The sequence below is a fragment of the Chlorocebus sabaeus genome, chromosome 7 (genome assembly GCF_047675955.1).
Source record: "Chlorocebus sabaeus isolate Y175 chromosome 7, mChlSab1.0.hap1, whole genome shotgun sequence".
NCBI classification, from domain to species: Eukaryota; Metazoa; Chordata; class Mammalia; order Primates; family Cercopithecidae; genus Chlorocebus; species Chlorocebus sabaeus.
This window is the reverse complement of record NC_132910.1, coordinates 113936754-113961357: the sequence shown is the minus strand read 5'-3', so window position 1 is coordinate 113961357 and position 24604 is coordinate 113936754. Positions and strand designations below refer to the sequence as shown.

Here is a 24604-nt window from a genome sequence, read left to right as displayed (position 1 = left end):
TGCATCACATTGAAGACCTTATAGGAAACCAGAAAATTCTGATCTCTTCCTCAGTCCTAAGAACTCTGCTGGCTCTCTCCACAATTTAGACTAGTGGTTTCCAATATTAAGTGAGTACATTTCAGTCTCATAGTCTCATCTCTCTACCACGAAACAGTGCCAAGTATGATATAGACATCACCATAACATGAACACCACAGCAAAATTTTGACCATTACTGCTCTCTTTGAGGGTACCTTGGAGAAAGGAAAATGGAATAGTTGTAGTTACCTTTTTGAAAAAATGGTTAATGTCCTATCTATTGACAGATGGATCTATTGATTGATAAACTTCATTTAACTTTAATGAAGTTACCAGTGTCTCGTCAAGGCTTCCTGACTCAAGTTTCTGATGTATAGGATCTACCACTCTTCAGGCATCTCCCTGCTTTATTTTGGCGCTTCAAGCAGAATTGGTTCACGTGCAGCAATAGGAAAATCCGACATTCGGGCCTTGAATGGTTCACATGAGGCAGTGAAAACGGTCGATTTAGAACCTCCCCAGTCCTGATTTTTTCTTTTCTTTTTTTTTTTTTTTTGAGACGGAGTCTCGCTCTGTTGCCAGGCTGGAGTGCAGTGGCGCGGTCTTGGCTCACTGCAACCTCCGCCTGCTGGGTTCAAGCGATTCTCCTGCCTCACCCTCCCAAGTAGCTGGGATTACAGGCACGCGCCACCATGCCCAGCTAATTTTTGTATTTTTAGTAGAGATGGGGTTTGACCACATTGACCAGGTTGGTCTGTGAACTCCTGACCTTATGATCCGCCCGCCTCGGCCTCCCAAAGTGCTGGGATTACAGGCGTCAGTCACCACTCCGCACCTCCTAGTCCTGATTTTCAAAAGTATGACGCATGTGTCGGGTTCCCGGGGAGGGCCGTCGAGCCGTCGCGCCGTCGCGCCACATACGTCACACGCTATTCGGAAAGCGTTGCTGCGTAAACGGCGGGGGCGTGTCTTTTGGCTCCTCCGCGTGTAGTTACCTGAGAAACGCGGGAAGTTGGGGCCACGCACTGTTGCTCCGGTTGCCTAAGTTGTTTTATTATTTCTGGAGAGAGCCGTAAGCTTGTGTGGGGTCTCAAATCCTGAGGCCGACTCGGTTTCTGGCGCGGTGTGATGGAGGTAGTGGAGGCCGCCGTCGCTCAGCTGGAAACTCTGAAATTCAATGGCACCGATTTCGGAGTTGGCGAAGGTCCGGCGGCGACGTCTCCGGGCTCTGCCCCTGCGCCAGGGACACAGCCGCCGCTACAGTCGTTTGAGGGGTCCCCGGACACTGGGCAGACCGTGGAGGTTAAGACTGCCGGTGAGCAGCCTCTGCAGGCCGTTCTGAACGCAGTAGCGGCCGGGACCCCAGCGCCGCAGCCGCAGCCGCCGCCGCCAGCTGAATCGCCGGCCTACGGAGACTGGGTCACCTCTCCAGGAGCCAGAGAGCCTGCGCGGGCCCCGAACTCCTTGGAGACCTCGGACTCGGATTCGGACTCGGACTCGGACAGGTCGGGTGCCTAAGGGACCCGGAGCTGTGGGGAGAGGTCTTGTATGACGGGCAGGGTGGCCGGGGCCTAGGAGCCTAGAGGTTGCCCGTGTGGGCCCTGGAGGGTGGGCAGGTCGCTGGTGCTCTGGGCTCATGTGTTGAAGTATTGGCTGCGACTGCCCTTTATTCGCTGCCTCTCACAGCAGGTCGCGTTGTGAATCTGAACTTAGTACTCACTTCTTTCCTAAACTTGGTAGCCTGAAGGGTTCTATGTATAGATCGTATCATTTTTAGTTAGACTAGAAAACCCGAGGATCTTAGGTTGTTTCCGTAACTACTCAGTTCAGGCTGTACTTTTGTGGTTATAATTGAGTTTTGTGTCAGATCTGATTTTTTTTTTTCCCATCACATGTAGGCTTTGTTTTTTGAACCACATACATTGAGGATCAGGAAAAGGATTATTTTGTGTGTTTCAGAGCTGGCTCTTGACGATTACGTTAATTTGTAGAATCGTTGTAGGGAACACGTGTTTATGAAAGTAGCTAAACAGTGTTATTTAGTAGTATTTTATGCTTCTTACGTTTTGCGAGAGCCTTTCCCCCTTGCCCCCACTTCTGTCTTTTAAATATGAAACCTCTGGGCTGGAGAGGACTCCAGCATGTGGGATGTTACCAAACAACACTGAACATTGTCTACAAATGGTTGAGTGTGTTGAGTGGGGTACTGAACAGGTTAACAAGATAGACACGTGTTGAGGAGGTGAGTAGTTTAGTTTTTAGGGAAGTCGTCAGCAGAGTGGGAGTGAAGAAGGCATGAAGGTAGGAGAGGGTATGAAATGGACTGGGAGGGGGGGAAGTAACTGTAGACAAGGTTGGATTTCTTGGCAGTACTAAGATCGCAGTGTAATCATCTTGTGGGATTTCAGAGCTCATTGTACTAGCAAAGAAAAGTAAATGGTAGATGATTTGGGGATACGTTTTGAAAGCAGAAGGGATATGGCTTCATAATAGGCCAACTTAGTGTCAGGATACTGCTTCTGACTCTGTGGGTGATGGCAGAGGATACCAAATATTTGAAGAAGTCAAAAGGGGTACAACTTTTTGCCAGTTAACAGCAGTGGAATCAAATGGAAACTGATGGGGAGAAGGAGGTTTCGTTAGTATAATGCACTTTTTCTTGTTTTAACTTGCTGTGAGTGTGGGTGTATAGGCCGTTCGTACAAAGGTGGCCAATATGCCGTCAGAGATTGGACATGAAGTTTAGAGACGTCATAGCCTAAAATTTAGGCGTTAATGTCACATGGATGATGATTGAAATCATTAACATGTACGGGATTATCCATGAAAGTAGTACAGAAAGAAAAGAAAGTGAGGATGGAACCCTTAAAAATAATATATAAAAAGGCTTGAAGTGAGGAGCCAACAAACAAAATTTAAACTGAGACGGTGGTTGCTGTTAACGATAATTTCTGTGGAAGATAAGGACCAAATGAGTTTTCAGAAAGTAGAACGGTCTACATACTTTAGTAACTGAGGATTTCCCAAGTTGTCTGTAGACTGAGAAGAAACTCAAGCGATCTGGCAATTAAGCGATCTGGTTATTGGTGTCTAAGAGAGGTGCCATGCCCAGAATTCCCTTGTTTTAGTGATTTGTCACATGCTTGCTTATACTCACGTGTATGATATGTGAGACTATTGTAATAAGAGGAACTGGGTTATAGCAGAGATTTGAAAATGTAAACTAAAGACTACTTTCCCAATACCATATCAGCTTTGAAGTGCTAGCTTTTGAATTAGAACAGCAGTAGTAAACATGTAGTAAAGTTGATATGTTTTAATTGAATAATCTTATTTTAATATTGTTAGAATAAGCAATAATAAACATGTATTAAAGTTGATATTTCTTAATTGAATAATCTTATTTTAATACATAATAATACTGGACTTTTTTTTTTTAACTGTTTTCTTCTCTACAGTGAAACAGATACAGATAGCTCAAGCTCATCGTCTTCCTCCTCCTCTTCCTCATCGTCATCTTCTTCCTCTTGTATATCACTTCCTCCAGTGCTGTCAGATGGAGATGATGACTTACAAGTTGAGAAGGAAAATAAGAATTTTCCTCTTAAAACAAAAGATGAATTACTTCTTAATGTAAGTACTTAGATGTATTAAGTTTAGTTGGCATGTTTTAAAACATATTCTGGTACCGATATTGATCTAATTTTGCCTGTATCTGCTCCATAAATTTGAAGTTCATTCTCAGCCTAACCGGCATGCTTTTGGCATGCCTTGGCTTTGTTATATAAAAGAGTAGTGATCTGTATAATTTCTTAGGTTACCTCTAACTCTGCTGACATTTGATAATTTTTCCGATTGTGGCTCAACTTCAGCTTTGAAATTTACATTTCTTACATTTCCTAGAAAAAGATATTTCTTATGTCGATTTGCTTTCTGGTAGTTTTTTTTTTTTTTAGGGTCTGTAAGTCAGAAAATTTTGCTCAATAGCAATTGAAATTTTCTTTTTAGTTGACTGCATTTAGAGAAGTAGAAGGTGAAATTCAAAGGGTTGAGCTTGTTAGGATTCCTATTGAAGTTTTTGGAGTGTTTTTATTATTACAGTTGGAGAAAACTTGTTAATTGTAGAATGGTTGTTTATTGGCACTTGATAGGTTTGGTTTGCAAAGTTAACTCTTGCAAGGTTATTTCCTCTTACGCTGTAAACATCCTTAGGAGGATGATGTTAGTCTGGTTGAAACCTATAACCCAGGAGGAAAGTCTTCTCAGAATTTCAGAATGTAGGCTATATTACCACTTTTTTTTCCACCTCTGCATATACTTTTAATTATTAATGCTTTAAACATATTTAATGGTCACTAATCATAATTCTTATATAACATTTACATTGATGAGATAGTTTAATGCAAGATTTGAAAAAATAAAGCCTACAGGCACTCAGGAACCTTTTTCATGAATGGATTCTACCAGTCTTAATTATTTCTCTTTTTCTCTACTGATAACAAGAAATTCTTATCTCGCTTATGCTTTATACATTGAAAATCTTTGGATTTGTATGCAGCTTCATCAGTGGCTCATATTTTCCTGCTACAGATAAGTTAATATTTCTTAGTGGTCTTTGTACACAAAGGCTACCAATATAACTATTTTCTGAAAGTAGGAGACTTATTTCGTCATTTTTGCTTGTCTCTTGATCACCTGTCTACATAAGTTCCTTTTAGACTATAATAACCAACAAAGAAAAGACCACAGTACTTCTGTAAATGCATACATATCATTGTCTTATCTTACTAGGTTTGGAATTCTTACCTTGGGAATTTCTTCAAATTTAATGCAAAGTCTTAGCATATTTGTTTAGGTGTTTTTTCTGAACAGAATGTCCCTGTTTTCATCAGGAAATCACAAAGGATTTGTGGCCACAGGGAGTCTAGGAACAAGTTCTTTGAGGGCTGAGTTCATATGTGATCCTTGTAACTCCCATAGTACCCAGTGGAGTGCTTTACAGATAATGAGTTCTCAGGCCAAAGTAATTTATGATTATAGAATGAGTGTGAGGCATTTTATATTTATTAATTCTTTAAGAAATTATTATAGCACACCTACCATTTGCCAGGTGCTGTAAACAAGACCAATCCAGTTTCTGCTCTTGTAGTGTCTAATGGAGGGACACAGACAGTAAATAAAGTGGAGACAAACAAATTTAATTGCTAAAAGTGCTATTGAATTGTGTGAGTGTATGTTTGCCTCAAAAGACAAAATTCCATTTGAATGTTGTTAGATTTTCCAACTTGGAATGATGGGTTGGTCTGTTCCTTTCTGAGATCATTTCAATGGATCTTTGGGAATGATGGAAGAGGGAATTGTAGTCTTTATTGGGGAAACTTATTAGAAGTCCTTCAGACCACTGTGCTACTAGAGATAGGTAGAGGAATTGATGAGTTTCCCAGTCTGCACTAAATCTCTGGCTTATAGGTCTGAAAGAAGATATAAGGACTTCTTCAGGGTTTCAAATCTTAAGTTTGGGCGAAAAGAATGGCTTTGTCCTGAGTACAAAAGATAGTGTATAGTTACAGGTATGTAGTGTGTTTTAAGAGTCTGCCTCTTTCTCAGGGCTGGCATTTTGACCACTGACAGACTCTTGCATGAAAGTCATGGAGATGACTTTTGCTGGCCTATGCTCTGTTACACAGCCTTGAACAGATCATTGAGGCTAGTGGAATGGATTTTCAGGTTGCTTGGCTGTGAGTCATGTAGTCACTCCTGTTTGTGTAGGCGAGTGTGTAGGAGAGAGTGAGGAGAGCATGTGTAGGAAAATGAACACTTGAAAGCACATGGGCTAGCGCGAGAGGGTGGGAGTCTGTAAGAGCTAGTTGACAGAAAGGGAGTGTGAATGTGTATGTATTGTGAGGAGGGTGGGATGTTGGGTGTAATATCAGCCCCTATGTAAACCACATGGAATGGTTTATCTTTCACAGGAAAGGGAGCTTATATCCATTCCAAAAGGGGATGTTGGACAGACAGTAATAATGGGTTATACTCTATGGAGGGCAATAGAAATACTTGGAAGTGGTTATCACGTATGATTTATGTTGGACTCATTGTTATGAGGAACAGACACTCACATTACCTCAGGAGAACTGGAGGTTTATTAGAAAGCAGCTGGGAACGAAGGCAGCTATGAAGGCTGTTTCATTTACTTGCCTCTGGATAGTCTCACAGTTATCTGTCATTTTATTCTTTCATTATTGACTGACTTCCTCTGTTTATCTGTAGATTTTTTTTGTGGGGGGAGGGGATGGGAGGACGGGCAGAGTTTCACTCTTGTCGCCCAGGCTGGAGCCCAGTGGCTGATCTCGACTCACTGTAACCTTCACCTCCCGAGCTCAAGCGATTCTCCTGCCTCAGCCTCCCAATTAACTGGAATTACAAGCGCCTACCACCACGTCCAGCTAATTTTTGTATTCTTAGTAGAGACAGGGTTTCACCATGTTGGCCAGGCTTGTCTTGAGCTCCTGACCTCAGGTGATCCACCCACCTTGGCCTCCCAAAGTGCTGGGATTTCAGGCGTGAGCCACTGTGCCTGGCCAGATTTATCTTTTTAATTCTAGCTTATACATGGATTTCAGTATCTCTGGCTCTAAAAGTGACGTCTTTTGCTTTCAGTGTCCCATGAACTGGCTCTTAGTGTTGTATTTCCTTGCTTACTTTTGGGACAATTCTATTATTTAACTTAGTTTTTTTTTTTTTTTTTTTTTTTTTTTTAATGACAATCCATTCTTTCTGGGAAGTGTCTCCTCTCCACAACTAGTACTAGCTGGTGTGGTATGTACCATTTTGTTCAGGCCTCCTGATATGTCACTTAGACTTTTAGGCAGTGGAGGTTGTGTATCTTAGCTAGATGCAGCATCAAGCTCTATGTGGGCTATTAATTTAACTATCTAACAAAATTCTGAAGAAAATTAATGAACTTTTCTGCTAAAAGGTATACACAAATTAAAATGTGCCAAATAGTTAAAACTAATTTTAGAATTTGTGCTGGACCTTCAGGGATCTGGACATAGACATGCCCAATTTAGCCCAATTTAACCCAATTTTACATCCAACCACTTTCTAAAGTGTTTTCTAACAGTTTCCTGTTGTCACTTAGGCATGCTTAGCTTAATTTTTACCTCCATTTAGTCTGTGCCTCAAGCAGCAATGTCACCTCTCTGGATCTATCCCTTTAAATCTTTCCATTGTGGGTTGTTCGATCTCTGTGATCTAACTATGTACAATGCAGATCTTTAGGTATATGAGAACTACAGTGAAGTTACTTTATGATTGTTCTTAAACCTTAGAAAGATGTAATTTTTAAAATTAGGTCATAACCAAACCTTGCCATCCCAAGATGTGATTATGACCCAGTTTTTTTTTTTTAATGTGAGGGTGTGGGAAGGGGGGAAGAGAGTAAAAGAGGAATTAGTGAGCTGTAGTGGCAGTGAAAGAGGAGAGTCTTAAGTAGCTCACTTCATAATGTCGCAAATAATAAGTTTAACTGGATAAAATTATTCTTTTAAACATAAATAATTCTTTAATGCTCAGAAGGTTTATATATAACCTACACAGTCACTGTAAGCAGCATACATATTACAGCTTTGGAACTACGTTGAGCCGCATAGGATATATTTAGTGTTTCGATGAATTGGAAAATCGAGGTTCTTTTTAAACAATTTTCTCAGCAGTTTATGCCCTGAACTCTTCATTCAAATGTATCAAGTGTAATTAAAAATGTAGGGTCATAAAAACATTTGGGATTATAATTTTTAAAGTCTTAAACAGAAATGAGTTTTATAAATTAGTGCCCATTGTTTTCTGAAAACCTGAAAATCTTCACATAACATTTTAAAGTTATAAGCACAATGTTTATGGAGATAAGAAATGGATAATACTTCAATAGGGATAATAATGTGTGTTTAGGCATATAATGTAGCATGACCAAGAAAAAAAATTAATACTTCTTGGCAATTTTGGGGGAAATTTAGCTGTCATGCTTTGGTGACTGCTTATTTCATAAAATAAGTACATTTAGTAGTTAGGTTGAGTACACTCTACTCTCCTGATTGTGGCAGTGTGGACACATTCTAAAATGTCCTTACATGAGTGTATGGAAATATCTGGACCACCTCAGGCAGTTAGAAGTTGCAGTAGAATATTTCATGCCTGTTTGATCTCCTATCATATATGAAATTGTATTGCATCTTGGTCTACGCTTAGTAATTACCAATTGAATATATTGTTTTCAAGACCTAACTTGGTTTATAAGTTTTGTCCTGAATGCAGGCCTCTTTTAACTTAGGCTTTTATTACTATATGTATATTTTGAACTATTAAATTCTATTTTAGAATACACTTTGGTAGCACTTATTAACATTCTTCCCAGAGTGCTTGTTATTTAAGCAATGGTTTATATACTTAAAGGAGATCATTTTTCATTAATATTCAGTAGTGTTCTTCAAAAATAATTAATAGATTTTTTAAATTAAAGTTTTATATTTTACAGAATATTTCAGTAAAGCTTATGTGAGGCATGAATGATTCCATAAACATTAAATAAATACTGTCTCATTCAGTAGAGTATCCATTTATGTCCTGTGTATATACATATATAATTATCACACAAGAAGCTTTCAATTTTTTAGATTCCCCCATTCCTCAGTAGTTTCTAATAAGTGAATTCTACTGATTGCTTTAGAAGATAAAGACAGATGTCTGTTCAAGAACAATGAAGCTAGAGAGTGAGCATACACACTTTAGCTGAAAGTAAAACAACACCAGGGAGTTAATGGCTGAATGTCAGATGAATGGTGTACTGCACATAAGAAGTGATAGGATTGAGTGGAAGGGGAGATAATAAGGATTTCTGAAAAATTTGGGCTAATACTCTGTGGCATTTTACAATTATTTGGCAGTCCTTTTATCTTCGCGATGTATAAAATCAGTGTCTTAAAGTTGATGAACTATGGACTCAATTAACAAAGATAGGCTTAGAGTTATATTCATTGTTGGAGTTGGAGGTTTTTTCCTTGTTGAGATAGATTATAGTTTTATATTTAGACAAATTAAATTTTGAAGATACTCTTAGGAATTTTGTTTCTCTTAACAGTAATTTTAGAGAAAAACAGGATAGTAATGTATTTGTTTAAAAAAGAAATATCTCAAGACACTGCAAAGAAATGTTGACCCTCATTTTTTAATTGACTTGTCCGCGTCTTAAGTTTAGTGTCATACATAATAGGGTAATTAATGAGGGGACTAATGCTTACTGGTGATAAATAGCTGAGTTTCATGGAAACTTGTAAAATTACTTCCCCTGAATAAGTTAATGAATTAGACTACATGTTAAGTATGGTCATAGTTGACACAGAGTTTACAGACCTAATCCATTTTTTTTCCAATATGTTTTACCAGCTATAGAGAAAAAAAAATTCAGTCATGGCTCTCAGTACTCCAGTGATTGGATCCTACTTTCCAACCATATCTGAAAAGTGAAGGCTCACCTAATAGCATCAGGTAATTGGCTGCCACGTGCATGTCCTGTGTTGGGTAATATGAGAAAAGTGATTAGATAATTTCATTCCACCTTCCTCGCTTTTCTCAATTCTCCCCAAACTGACACCAAAAAGGTTTAGTTTTCATTTGGAATGTTTGATTCCTTCTCCCACCAACCTCTGCTGTCCTTTTCCCATATTTGTGAGTGAAAATCCTACTGAAGGTTCTTTATATAATTTTGCTTTAGAAAGTCATCAATTTATTGATACTGTTGTTTGCTCAATAAGCCTTCACAAATGCTAGAAAGGTCAAGAGTGTTGTAAATTATAAATGTTACCTTCTCAGAGGGCCATTTTTGACATATTAGCTCCTTCCATTTTTGCATTGGAAGTTCTAGGCACCCATTTTTTGAATGGTATGTCTATAACTTCATTTTTAATAGGATGGATTTTTAATGTTATGTGGTACTCTTTTGAATATTTTGCTTAACTGAGTAACCTTGTAGACCATACAGATGTTAGAAAATTGAAATATAATAATCTTACAATACAGACTATAATTGCTCTTTCATGGATATTCCAGAAGTGTGGTTAGGATCTTGCATGTCTTTAATGCCATCATTATGAATATCTGTTATAACAGAAGCACAGTAATTGTTTTGTTCGAATCTAGTCTATAATTTCTGTATTAATGTGTTATCTTTTTGATTCCATGCAGTTGGACATTTAAATTGTTGTTAGCCATTTGTGTAACTGTTTCGAACTTTTGTTCAGTTTCCTTACTATTTGTAGGTAAGAAAAATGAAACCAGAAAGAGATTTGTCTGAAGTCATATTAGTGGGGAGAAGCACATTCTGAACTAGTAATAGATACATTCCAAACTGCTGTGTTTTTAGTATTTGTGGAGACCTGCATAGCAACATTGGAATCTGGTCATTTGGACTTTCTCATTGTTTAGTTTCTGAATAATAATCATGTAGCATATTTTCTCAAAGTGAAGGATGAATGAATCATCTAATGTAAGGTTTTTAAAATTGCTTTTGCTTGGATTATATTGCCTCTCAGTAAAGCCTTTGACTTGGAACTGTGTAGTGTGTAGGAAATAAATGGTCGAGCTTCTTTAGTATGTTGAATTTTAGTAGTTCATTTCCCAAATGCTGTGATGTTTGGGGATGTTTATTTCCATGCAGGCTTTTCATTTGCTAATGATGTGAATGAAATAGTTTTCTTCCTTTCCTTTCCTACTCTTTGTTATGTCTAGAAGTATTGAATAAATGGGTCCAGAAAAACTTTTTCCTGTTCTTTGATTTTTTGTTAGTAAACATTTATAATAATTTTATTTGTATGATAAAATAGTTACTTCTAATCGCAGATAATGTACATCCAGAACAGGTTTTTAGTTGCATTTTAATTGTGGGAAACAATAAAATTTAAATATAGATTTATCACACATCTTCATTTCCCAAGTAGAGTATTCAGGTTATCATTAAGACTTCATTAGTAATATGGTGCATGCTGTTAAAATGTGGTCTTAAAATTATACCTGTGTTAATGGCCAGAAATACATTGATATTATTAATACCTGGGAATGTGTTTTGTAATGGAGGGCTTTCTTGATATGTGAGAATGTAAAGCAGTGCTGTGTAATAGAGCTATAGTGTTGAGAATGTCTATATTGTGCTGTCTTACTTGAAATGTGGCTAGTGTGACTGAAGACTGAATTTTAAATTTTATTTGATCTTAATTAAATTTAAATTTTTATCTAATATTGTGTAAATAAAATAAAAAGTCTTTCCTATCTACTCATCATTCTTCTAACAAGGGTTGTGGGGTATCCAGGCTGATACTTTAATCTTTCTAATCTGCAGTAAATCGCCTTGTCTTTTATTTTTAGTACCCTTGCTTGTTGCTTATGGGTGATGAAGAAGGTCTTTCTATCCCAGGCCTCTCCTATCACCTCTACTTTCAATTTTTTCAGTTTACTTGTATGCATTTTACTTCTGATTGTTTATACCTTTTGTGCACTGCCAGAATGGTCCCACAGTATGTTTTCTGGCCATATTTTCCCCTTTGTTGGAGTGTGTCTGTGTTTCTCTTCTCTGTCACACATATACACGCTTCCCTGAAATGTGGAAAAGCAAAATGATTGATTTTTATTTCCTTAAAGGAGATTTTGTATCTGAGGAGATTTATTCATTATCATAGGAGGGGCAGCAGCTGTGTTATCAGGGAGCCAAATGTTAATCTAATAATTGTAATAATGTTTGCTGCTGCAACCCAGAGGTACCTATGAATCAATCCTAGGCAGTTAAGCTTCCTTGGAAGCCTGGCTTTTAGATTTTATTTTTGAGAAGATTAGGTTCAAGCCTTTTTCGTTCTTTGAGGATTCTATATCGGGTTATATTTTCATTATCTGATTTCTGTTCAGACTAAGACTGACTTTTGAGATTTTTGTTAAGCTTGGACTGAAGAGGTAGGCTAGTTCATTTAATAGATATATATTAATACTAAATACCTACTGTGCGCTAACCATCTTTTTTGGGTGCTATAGCAATGAACAAGACTGGGTCCTTGTTATGATTGGGACTAAAAAGTTATGATTGGGACTAGTTATGGTTGGATTTATTGTGTAGTTAGAGAAATAGACATTAAGTAAATACAGAAATGTTGGACGACAATATGTTTAGAAAAAAGCAAAGCAGCAGGATAGTTTGATAAAGAATGACTAGGCTTGGTAGTGATACAGTAGATTAAATTTGCTAGTTGAGAAAGAGATGGTGACATTTGGCATTCATAGATCAAGACAAAAATCTTTACCTTGTCTGACATGGCTGCCAAAGGAAATTGCTTTTTATACCTTGCAGGAATCTATCCCCTTCGAACCTTTTAAAGTTCTCTCTGAACCCGCCAGACATTTTCATGGAAAGCACATCTCTTGGGTTCCTTCTTGTTGGCGTTTGGATTATTTTTTCCTCTTTGTCCTCCTCTCTCTCTTTTTTTTTGAGACAGTCTTTCACTCTGTCACCCAGGCTGGAGTGCAGTGATGCGATCTCGGTTCACTGCAACCTCCACCTCCCAGGTTCAAGTGATTCTCCTGCCTCAGCCTCCCGAGTAGCTGGTATTACAGGTGCCTGCCACCATGCCCGACTAATTTTTGTATTTTTAGTAGAGATGGGGTTTTACCATGTTGACCAGGCTGGTCTCTGACTCCTGACCTCAGGATCCGCCTGCCTCGGCCTCCCAAAGTGCTGGGATTATAGGCGTGAGCCACCGTGCCCAGCCTGTCCTCCTCACTTAGCGTGCTCATTTAAAAGAAACAAATAGATCTGTTTTCCCTTAATTCATACCTCCAAATATGTGCCTTTCTCAAAATTAATATATACTGCTTCATTTAACTGGACTTTCAAAGGCAGACTCTATAACAGGCTCTTAACCTGGAATTGTACAAGGATGGTTTCATTTATCTCTTACATATTTTGTATATACTATTTAGTTTTTATATACCTTTTATGTTTTGTGGAGTATTTGGGGTGAGACTTCATGTGCATCACGTTTGTAGGTAGATTCGTTACTATCAAGAGGCAACTTAATGCCATCATTGGCCTTTTTAGGAATGCCCATGAAACTGTACATTCCTATATTACAGAGTACTAGGATCACTGAACTGGTATTAGAAATATGGTGGTGATTTCAGATAACAGTGTCTGTGTCTGTTTTCCCCTAAGTTTGGTTCTATGCAAAATCAGAGAACCTTCACCTTTGTGGGCAAAACTTTTCGTTCTTCTAGTACATAGGTTGGAAACATGGAACAGCAACAGGAACTAAGAGGGCCCGCCAGACTCTGTTTTTGACCAAAATTGTGAGTCCTTGACTGACTACAAATAATCTGGCTTTATATATTTTCGCTTATCTTCCTCATACTGGATGTCTTCTGGTACTCTTTAGAGCAGAACATCAGGACTTCATCAGACCCTGTAGACTGAACTGCTCAACTTATAGAAAATTACATTATAATGATCTCAAAATGATGAAAGAAAACTTGAAACTCAATACTTATTTCTGATTTTAAAAATTTCATTAAAATTGGAATAGATGGATGCTTTCTTAACCCATTAAAAAGAAATTCCAATAAAAATGCATCATTATGCTTAGGATTTGGAACATTCCTGTTAGCGATGTCTACTGTCATCACAATTGTTTCATATTTGAGATTCTGGAATTGTCAACCAGTATCATCTGAAAAATGAAAGCTGTGTTGTACTAATATTGAAAAGAAGGACAACTTATTCTTTGAAAATATGGTTGTATAATAAATATACAAGAAAATTACTAAAAGTAAATTTCAGCATGATGCTTTCTTATGTAGCAATACCCTATAAAGGGTCTATTTGTAATAGTAATAAAATATATTAAATAGGAATTTATAATAGCGAGTAATATATAAAATAGCTTGGAATGAGCCTAAGCACTTATATAGGACCCTTTATGAAGGCACTTATAACTAAGTGTGATGTCGATCAGTACCAATAACACTAATATGACAAAATAGTTCTGAAATGTAGCAAGATAAACATGTGAGAACAGTTAAAAAAATTCCAAGGGGAAAAATATTTATGGAGTGGGTAAAGGAGTCAGCTCAGCTCATCATCTCAAATACTGAATTGTTTTATGAAAACCACAGTTGTTAAAATAGTTTAGTACTGACACTGAACTAGATCAGTGAAATTGAATGGAGATTCAGTAAAAAACCCAAATATATAAGTGTACTTAGTGTATGTTAAAGTTTGTTTTTCAAATCAGTGAGAGAAAAGATGGATTATTCTACAGCATGTCAGGATAACTGGCTAGTAGTTTGGATGAAGATAAAGCCAATCACTGCTGCACTTTTATACAAGAATAAAATTGTGACTGGACCAAATATGCAAGTATTAAAAAAATGAAACTAGAGTAATAAAGAAAACAATAGTGAATTTTAAGTGATTTTGGGATACAGAGGACCTTTCTAAATGTGACACAAGTTTCAAAAGCCAAATATATATACACATACTTGACTACATAAAAATTAAAATGCCAAAGGTTGACTAAACAACTGAAATAGTTTAGTTTAAGTTCTTTAGCTACCAAACATGCTGTGGGGTAAGGGAGTAGATATTTGCTACATATTTGATAAAAGACAAATGTTCTTGAACATCCAAAGGTTTTTTTTTTTTAATGAATTAATAAAAAGATAAGCCCCTCATAAATATGTAAAGTTATACAAGAAGCAATTCATAATACACGTTAAAATGGCCAGGATACATGCAAGGATGTTCACTCTTCCTTATGAAGAAATTCAAATTAAAACAAGATACTATTTTATATTCGTAAGACTGGCAAAGATTTAAAATTTACTTACTAGTAATGGCAAGGGTGTGGGGAAATCTCTCATACATTGTGGAAATGTGAATTGATGTGACTTTTTAAGAAGAAATTTAGCAGTAACTGTCAAAATTTTAAATATGCATATGTTTTAGCCTTATCAGGACCACTCAAAATAATCTATCACAGGGGTTACACAAAGATATATGTAAAAGAATGTTGTATCACTGTGTGTAGTGGCAAAAGTTTTAAAAGGGCAGATATATATTGTGTCAAGCGGCTAGTGTATTATAGTACCACTGATACAGTGGAATATCCTAAGTGTTTAAATAAAATTAGATATGTGTTTTTGTTTGGTATAGAAAGATGTGCAGGGTATGATTGGTAGAAAGGATACCTTGTATTAAAATATGGATATTTTATTTAAGTAAAAAATATTTTGAAGTTAGAATTCAAGTTTATATCTGCATTGTAAATGTATTTGAAAGATACATGTTAACATTCGCTCTCTATGGGGCTTGGCACTGGGTGGTTGAAAGGAATAAAGTAGGGGGATTTTTGCTTTTTAGTTTGTATCCTTCCATACTGCTTGAGTTTTTCCTTTTGTAAAAATAGGAACATGTTTTACTTTTATACTTTAAACAAACAACAAAAGCAAAACAGTATCAGTTTAGATTTATATCAAAGCATAAATATTATGTTACATGGGCCTTTATTCCTCATAATAGAAAATACAAAACCAGGGGCCTTTCATGCTGGTTAAATAGCACTTATTTATTTGAGAATATTTAACCAGTAGGCTTTATCCCAATCCAAAAGTAATGAAATTTCTTATAATATGGCCAGGCAATGGGACAGATTTTATCACTGTACTTCTGGATTAGCAAATGACATTTGCCACTTACAAGAGGAGCAACTCCCAGAACCAGAGTCAATGTGAAACTCCTCTCACAATTGTCCTCTGAAATATCATTAAAGTCCTCTTCTCTGCAATCCCCCAAAATTATAGTTATCCAGTCTTATATTTAACAAGGTGTGAGATTTCTTTAGCTAAGAACTTCTGTAAAAAGGCTATTTAATGTCACAGTTTGTTCTAACAACTAAACTCCCTTCTCCATTCTGATATACACATGAACCACTTTCAAACCATGGTCTTCCCAAGATAAGGCTTTCCATGTTTAATATGATGAAAGGGCAAGTGGTTATTCTCTCTTTAAAAGTACTCATAAGAATTCTGATGGATAAAACAAAATAATTTCCTCTAACACCAGGCAGACTAACCATACAAAGGCACGTTGCTGACTTCCTTCTGCATCAGTTGGTTGAGACCCGTAGTGTTGCTATCCATAAGTAATCCTTTATCAGAAAATAGCATATCCCAGAAACAAAATGTATTTTACATGTCTGCTTATCAACTCTGGTTGAATGATTTTAACAACCTAGTTTAAGTTTCCATAGGGTAATATGATTACTCAAGATGCATTCATCTGCAGTATACTTCGTGTTATGTAGGTTTTCACATCTTTTCCAACATTTCTCGAAAAGTTATCCTTCTCCCAGTTGAACTCCTAAAATGCCATTGGTAGGGTCTTTGCACTTCAAGCCATCTTGAGGAAAAGCTTCCTTCTGAGAGTTATATCATTTGGCAAGGGTCAAGAACAGAAAGCTGTGTTTTTAATCTAAAGGCTAAGGTCGGATTTATTCTTAGATTTCTCTTCAGAATTCATCTGTACTTCAATATCTAGTTTCCATAGCAACTGAGATGCAGTTTGCAGCTGGGTAAGAGAAATCTTTAGGTGTAAAGAAACTTACTTTTTAAACCTGAATAGAGAAGGTATCAGGCAACACCTTCATAGTTTTTATAGGCTAAAGCCTGCATTCTTTTTTCAGGACTTCAATATTTCACTCATAGGTGTCATTTCCTTTTTCCTGAAGAGGCGAGGCCATTCAACTGTTTTTGACACAGTCTCAGAAAAGATTGCTGCTTCTGTGTTCTATTTAATCACAGTCAAACTAATTAATTAACCAATTTAACAAGACAGCTAAAAGAACTTCTGTGGAGAAACTATAGTTACCAGTAGAATTATTTCTTTTCAAATGGAATGTCTCTGGCTGATAATAGCCTTTTTTACAGGAAGTAGGTAGTCTCTTGTTCAAGTGTGACTGAAAGAATCTAGAATAGTACTTATGTCTATTCTTAGTCTAACTGAATTTGGGGTGTATACTTGAGACCTGTTAAGTCACTTAGGTGGAAAAATGTTGGAGGGAGAGAAGTGCTATCACAAGTCTTTGCAACCACTAAAAGGATAACATTAAAGAGATGTTCTAAGCACTTAATGTTACATTTTCAGAGATGTGTAGCACTTTAAATGGAAAATTTATTTTTTTTAAGTTGTTGAAGCTGGAGGAAGTTTAATGTTTTGTTTTGTTTTGTTTTTTAATTATAGGAACTGCCTTCTGTTGAAGAACTCACTATTATTCTGCCTGAAGATATTGAGTTAAAGCCTCTTGGGATGGTTTCAAGTATTATTGAACAACTAGGTATGTTAAGAATTTTATTAATAAAAATTATATCCAAACACACACTAATAATTGAATCAGTGACTTTTATGACTAGTAAATTTTAGACATACGTAATTAACACTTTATAGTCATTAAGTTTGAGGAGATAAAATTCAGTTTTCCTATACTAAAATTATATGTAAATACAGTTTCTTTATAGAAATTTAAATGCCTGCTTTTACTGACATACTTCCTCCAGAATTTCCTTTGATTTGGTTTATTAGTTTTCTAACATTACTATACCAAATTACTGCAGACCTAGTGACTTACAACAGCACAATTTTGTCATACAGTTCTCATGTGGGTCTCAGTGGGCTTAAAATCAAAAGTGTTAACAGGGCTGAGTTATTTTCTGTAGGTACTAGGGGAGAATCTTATTTCCTCGCTCTTTCTGGGTTCTAGAGCCTGCCCACATTCCTTGACTTTTGGCTCTCTTTCTTCATCCTGAAGACCAGTAATGTAACATCTGTCTCTGAGCCTTCTTCCATTATCTCACCTCACTCTAACCATACATGGAAAGGTTCTCTGCTTTTAAAGACTTTTTAGATTGAGTTTACCTGCATAATCCAGGATAATCTCCCCTATCTCATGGTCCTTAACTTTAATCACATCTGCAAAGTTTCTTAAAAATGTAATATATTTACAGATTCGGGTATTAGAGTGTGGATGTCTCTGGGGGAGCACCTTTGATTTTGTCTTAAAAACACATGAGAAAGTTTTGTGATTTAATACTGTTATTGGCATGAAATATGAAGCTGCTGAGTTATAAGAGAACAGATTCTTGTTAATGCAGGTACTGTTAACTCATAGTAGGATATGCTGGAGAATAGAACTCAGTACTGACAAAGTAATAGGATTTTGGAACTGTGAAGGAGGACCTAGATTGCCCACCAGCCTCCACAGGACCTAAGGAAACAGAAAAATTCAAGTCAGTTGCTCTTAGGACCAGTTGTATAGTGAGTCAGTGATAGAAATCAGACTTTTTCTTTTGACTTTTTTCTAAGTGTCTATATTGATATTTAAAAAAATTAATACACGATTTTGTACTTTTTTAGTTTATTAATAAAAATGTAGATTAAAATGAACCTTCTTTTCAAAAATAATAATTAAAATTCCATGATTCTGGAATCATTACATTTACTAGTTTTAGAGTTATCTTATGGTATTTAATAATATGTATAGATAAACAAGCTACTAATTTCTTGATTAGTATGATTTAAACATTTATTAGACTTGATGTATACAGAAAAATTTTAGGTCATAATGTTGATTCTCAAAAAAAAAATGTAAACTCTATGACATACATGGAATAATGCATGTCATTTTTGCATTTTTAACAATACTATTTTGACTAACAGACTAAAAAAATTATCAACCTAATGGGAATAAGAATAAAGAGTAAGTGGGTCAAAATCAGTACATACTACTGTTGCAGATTTAACTCAAAACATGTTGCCCCTTGATCTGTTGCTTATGTGTATATTTGGAATTTGGAAGTACTAACTGTTTTTTTAATAGAGATGAGGTCTTGCTATGTTGCCCAGGCTGGTCTCAAACTCCTGGGCTCAAGCCATCCTTCCTCATCAGCCTCCCAGAGTACCTTCAGTACTTCATATCTGTCTGTAAATGGTTTACTACTGATTATTCCCTTAGTGGACATGGTATTATCTATGTAATATAACAAAGTGTTCTTACTTGTGGCTCTGATTTTCTAAAAATTGATTGTGTGTTTGTGTGTGTGTGTGTTTTCTCTTTGTTATGGTAGATCAGTTCTTTAACACTTGTGTCATTTAAAAGAACTGGAGATTTGGAGATTATGCTTTTGCTTTTTGAGGAGGGAATTTTTGTGTAATGATAAAAATTATACTGTGAGTTCTAGCACTTTTACTTCTTCTTTTCATAGGAAGATGCTTTTGTGAAGCCTTTTATTTAACATTTTCGTATACCATTAACTAAACAGTGCTTCGTAGAAAAGAATTTTTAAGAGTAAGAAAGAAGACTAATTTCTTTTAAAACAGTTTTACAACTAAATGTGATTACACTATTTTTGGTAAAAATTACTTGAGAATGTATGCGTAGCTTGAATTTGTTGACTCTTTAATGGATGATTCAGATTTTCTGTAGGATTTGCATTTTAATTTTTTTCCCTTAGAGTTGTAGCTTTTTATATTAAAAATAGGTATAAAACATTTCTCAGTGCTATTTGGTAATAAGTAGACTTTGTTTACTGAAGAGAAATGGTTAATGAGGTAATAATCCCACCTTCAATTTTATTTTAAATTATATTGGAATTAAAGCTTAGATTTTCATTAAAATTCTACATTCTCTTATAAGTAAATCTTGAAGTAACCTATTTTATTTTTCAGTAATAATTGAATCTATGACTAACCTACCTCCAGTTAATGAGGAGACTGTAATTTTTAAAAGTGATCGACAAGCAGCAGGAAAGGTTTGTAAAACATTTCAAATCTTACAAATTATTCTATTTATTTATTGTTTTTTTCTGACTTTCCCCATCAGTTCTCAGAAGAGTTTATTTATTTTAATTGATGGACAATCTAGAGCTCTCTAGTTTCAGTACATTCTTGATTTCCTTCAGTACTTCATATCTGTCTGTAAATTGGTTTACTACTGATGATTACTCTTTGCCACATGAGTTATTAAATACACATGTATAGAATTCTTTCCTAGTGTTTTTCAGATAACTTGCTAGGCAGTGAGTCTGCGTAATGTATAGCACATCGTTTCCTACCCTCCATATACCCAGCTGAGTGAAGAAGACTTCCCATAGTATAGTAGCTCTTAAGCATTTTTGTCTTGTGAGCTCCTTTGAATAGTGGCTCTCAGCCTTTTCAGACTTTGACTTCCTCAGATGGAAGCTCAGTGTGGAATCTTTTCCAAATAGAAAAATATTTCACTGACAGCAGTGAATTGTCACTGTATCTTACATCCTGGAGAATTACAAATATGTGCACTCGAGTAATTACTATAAGATTTGGTCCCTTTTAACATCTTTCTAATGTAACAACCCTGCATGTCCACCTTAATATAGAAAACTGTGCACTGTACCCAGCAAGTAGGCAATTCTGACTGGTCGGCAGAAGACATAATAACTTTCTGAAACCAAGGATATAAATACTAAGTAAGTATTTATTTCCTGGCAATAGGGACAGTTTTATTCACCTTGATATTCCCCATTGTACCTAGTACAGTTCTTTGGAAATTATTTTTGCCAAGTAAATGTGTATTGAGTTGAATACAAACAAGAAAGGAGCTATTTGTGATTTTAATGACAGTTGTCTTTTTTTCTTAGTACCTAACTTAAGACAATTTTAATCTGAAAATACTCAACACTTTGCTAAATTAAAACCTCTAAACAGGCATTTTTTTGTATTTTCCACTACATTTGAATTTCTAGACATGTAAATGTGACTAATAATATTAATATTCAGTTGTCATTTAACTTTGAAAGGAGTCAGTTAAAATACAACATTTATACCTCTAACTTTAGTTATATGGCATAAGCCTGTTGACAAAAATTAAATCTATTTCTAATTTTACATAGAATGCCTTATAAATGCTTTTGAAAGACTTTGTGACAAGTCTTTGAAAAATACTGATTCCCCAAAATAGTAGTGGAAGTAGAGATTAGAAAGTATTTGTTAAACCAATAAGCACAATATGAAACTGAGTACCTTTCAGATTGTTAGCCTGTCTTATCTAAATACTAAATTAGTTTTACCTTCAGTAGCAAGCCATTGAACATCTTTTCCCTCTTCAGTAACACAATAGTAATCAGCTACAGTGATATTTATGTTATCATTTTAAGTTCACTAAAACCCTGCAAGGAAGTAGAATTACCTCTATTTTAAAACTTGAGAAACCTTGCTAAAAAGTCACAAAGCTGAAATGGATGAGATTACAACCCAGGTTCATTTCCCTTCCACCTCCCTTTGCCTTCCCCACTGATTAAGGGAGGACAGTCTCAGATTTTTATTCTTACCTTTGCCCTTTAATCCTAATAATTGCTAGGTCTCTTGATAACTAGTGAAATCTGTTTCCTTCTCATATATCAGTGGGTAGGAAATTTTTACTGATTCCTTTTTAAAAGATTATATTACTGTCTTGTTTGGTAGGATATGATGATTTTCTAGAGGACTCTTTTATATTGATGGAGTGTTGTTCCCCACCCCCTCAGTTCTCATGACATATTTCAAGGTAACTTGTGATACAGTAATACAGTGATTGAAATGATCAGTTTACCTAATAGATTAGAATACTCCATTTATCTGTATTTTCTTCATTTTTGTTAATGGGAATTGAAAAAAGCATAAAGTGATTGATAAAAGACAATGCTGAATAGTTGTAAAGGTTCCTTTCCTCATTTCCTTTCTCCTTTGGCAGTTTAGCCCAAAGCTGGCTTACCTGGAGAGACATTCTTTAAAGGCTGTTCCCAGGTGGCAGCATGCAAATCTTGGCCCTTCACAGGCACAGTCTGCCAGCATTGTTCCTAGTCCTGGAGATTCCTTGATGTAGTTATTGTTACTTAGAGAAACTGGAATTTACCTAGTCCCCTCCTAGATAATAGAAAAACTGGGAGTTACCTAGCCCCCTCTAGATAACTTATAAGTTTGTGACATGGTGTGTGTGTGGAGAGGGGGAGGAGAGTACAGCTCATTCTCCCTTTTGCAGTATTATCTGTGCACGTCCAGCCTGCTGGCTCAAACAGGCCTTCTACGCCACTGAAACTTTTGCCATGGTGCACACAGAACATTTAAGCCCATCCTATGCTGGGATGGAATTTGGGGAACTGCATGCACTCTATATCTTCTCTGCTTGTCAGTTACTTTTCCCAGCAGACCCTACATTATAGCTGTACCACGTTGTTGTTATGGTGTGTATTAACCTCTGTGTGTGATAGGAATCCTTGGAGATCTTGTAGCAAAAATATGATGCCTTTGAGTAAAAAATGGTGAGTATTATCAGCTAGAGCCAAGTGAAAGGATACCTAAGAAACCACTTCTCAATGACAGGGCAAGTATAAAGCATCAGTTGGATTAAATTTTTATAGGAACACCTACAGAATATATACCATTTTTAAAGATACAAAGAAAGCTGCTTGCCCACCTCATAGTAGAGGTCTCAGCTGCTACTTTTCCAAATTCAATTTCTTATACTCTCCTTACAATCTTTTACTTCCTTTGCTTTTATCTTGAATCAGGTAGTATGGAAGTTACAAAATCCCCTATGTTGGGTGGAATGACTGAGAAGGAATATGGGTGCCTCATATGGAGCTGTATGAGGAGAAGTGGGCTGGCCTGAGCTTTGCTGTGTCTTAAGTTACTCTTTACACTTTAGCTCTTAGGTATTAGTCAATCTAAACTCTACACTTAGAGGCTAATGGTGATTTAAAATATTATTAAATTCCTGTTTTCTACTCTGGATTAGCTAAATTGCTTATGTGAACTTGGTCAAGTTTTCCTGTAACATACCTATTAGTATTGGCTCATGTCACATACTGTCTATTGTATGGCTTCCTGTTATCTACTGCCTGTAATGTTATTTTACGTAAAACTTTATAATGATTTCATTATAGTTGTGGCTCATAAACACTTCAGAACCTAGGAACAGTCAACTAAAATATTATGCTTTGATTTTGTCCAAGAATTTTGAATGTCACTTATATTTTAGTTCAAACCATACTGCATAGACCTGAAGTTTGCAAGGGAATTTTTCCATTGAAATCGTTTTTCACTCTTAGGAAATGGATTCATGCTATCTAGGAAACAAATACCTGGGAAATAGTCTATGTACCAGGTTGCACACTGATTATTTTACCTTATATTAATGGATACACAGGAAACTTAAAAGGTTTTTTTTTTTGTTTTTTTTTTGTTTTAGAATGTATGAATTTCATGTTTTATTTATAATTGTTGATGGGGATTGGTGGATTGGTCAATAGGGAAGAAATAAAATAAGACAAAGGAGGTAGATTATAAATAAATTTCATTTTGTTTCACAATTTTCTAAATATGGCCTTCACATTCATTATTATAGGAAGTGTTTTTTCCTGGTTGATGGGACATTTAATCTCTGCCCAAACGAAGAATTGGGTTTGCCTGTATTTGATGGAATTAAACTTATGAATTGTTTTTAAAACAATTTTAAGTGAAAATAAGACTACAATAATATATGTCAGATAGGCCAGTAAGAGTGGTGCTGAGTACACCTCTTCCGTCCTTCGCAGTTCTTACTGGATGAGGTCTACTGGATTTATCTAAACCTTTTCAAAGCAAATGTCTTGCTATTTTCTTAAAGTTTTTTGCTTTTACACTTTTTTAAAGCTTTAAATTTGTGATGCTGTTAGTGTTATTTCATAATACACTGGCATTTTAATAGTTTTTAATGTCACTACTTCTTTCTAGAGTACACGTATCTTCAGAATGGTGGTGCCCTGATAGGTGAGCTGTTTTACACCTTAGTGTAAACGAATAAAAGATTCAGTGCTGTACTAAAGATCTTAAAATGTGCAGAGCATTTGCTATCAAAAATCAAGAACTGAGGATGTGATAAAACAACCATGTTCAAGGCAGTTGGTATAAATTGGTCCAAGCTATTTAGAAAGCTATTTAGTAATTTCTATTAAAACTTTTATGCCTTAGTGTTAATTATCGTACTTTCAGCTTCAATACTTCCCCTCCTTACAAATCAACTTTTAGGAAATCTGAAGTATAGAGATTTATATATAAGATTTTTATCATGGCATCATGTATTATGTTGAACAAATTGTAAGCTGTCTAAATGTCCTACAAAAAGAAAGAAGTTAAATAAGTTGTTCTGATTCTGTAAAGAGGTGTTTTATAATTGCTAAAATTATACTTACAAAGAATATAAAATGGAACAACTTTGGGTTTTTAAAAAGGGACAGTATACAAAACTACAGTATGGTCGTAAAGAAAAAATAACGTATTAGAAAAAAGACTGGAAAAATCTGTACTGGCAATGGTCATGGTCTTATCTCTATAATATACATGTATTATCTCGCTTTTGTCCACTAGGCTGTAGTGCGATGGCACAATCGCGGTTCACTGCAGCCTCTGCCTCCTGGGTTGAAGCGATTCTCTTCCGTCAGCCCCCTG

At 35.9% G+C, this 24604-nt stretch overlaps 1 protein-coding gene across 2 annotated transcripts in view; it reads left to right on the top strand.

Annotated features, from left to right (window-relative positions):
- The first annotated feature begins 971 nt into the window (after positions 1-971).
- Positions 972-24604, top strand: part of NAF1 (nuclear assembly factor 1 ribonucleoprotein) — a 38541-nt gene continuing 14908 nt past the window's right edge. For both annotated transcript variants that reach the window (XM_008000153.3, XM_008000152.3), the window contains exons 1-4: positions 972-1526; positions 3480-3654; positions 17351-17444; positions 19832-19914. In XM_008000153.3, the coding sequence (XP_007998344.3) occupies positions 1150-1526; positions 3480-3654; positions 17351-17444; positions 19832-19914 (729 nt within the window). In that variant the 5' untranslated portion in view covers positions 972-1149. The remainder of the gene's footprint in view (positions 1527-3479; positions 3655-17350; positions 17445-19831; positions 19915-24604) is intronic.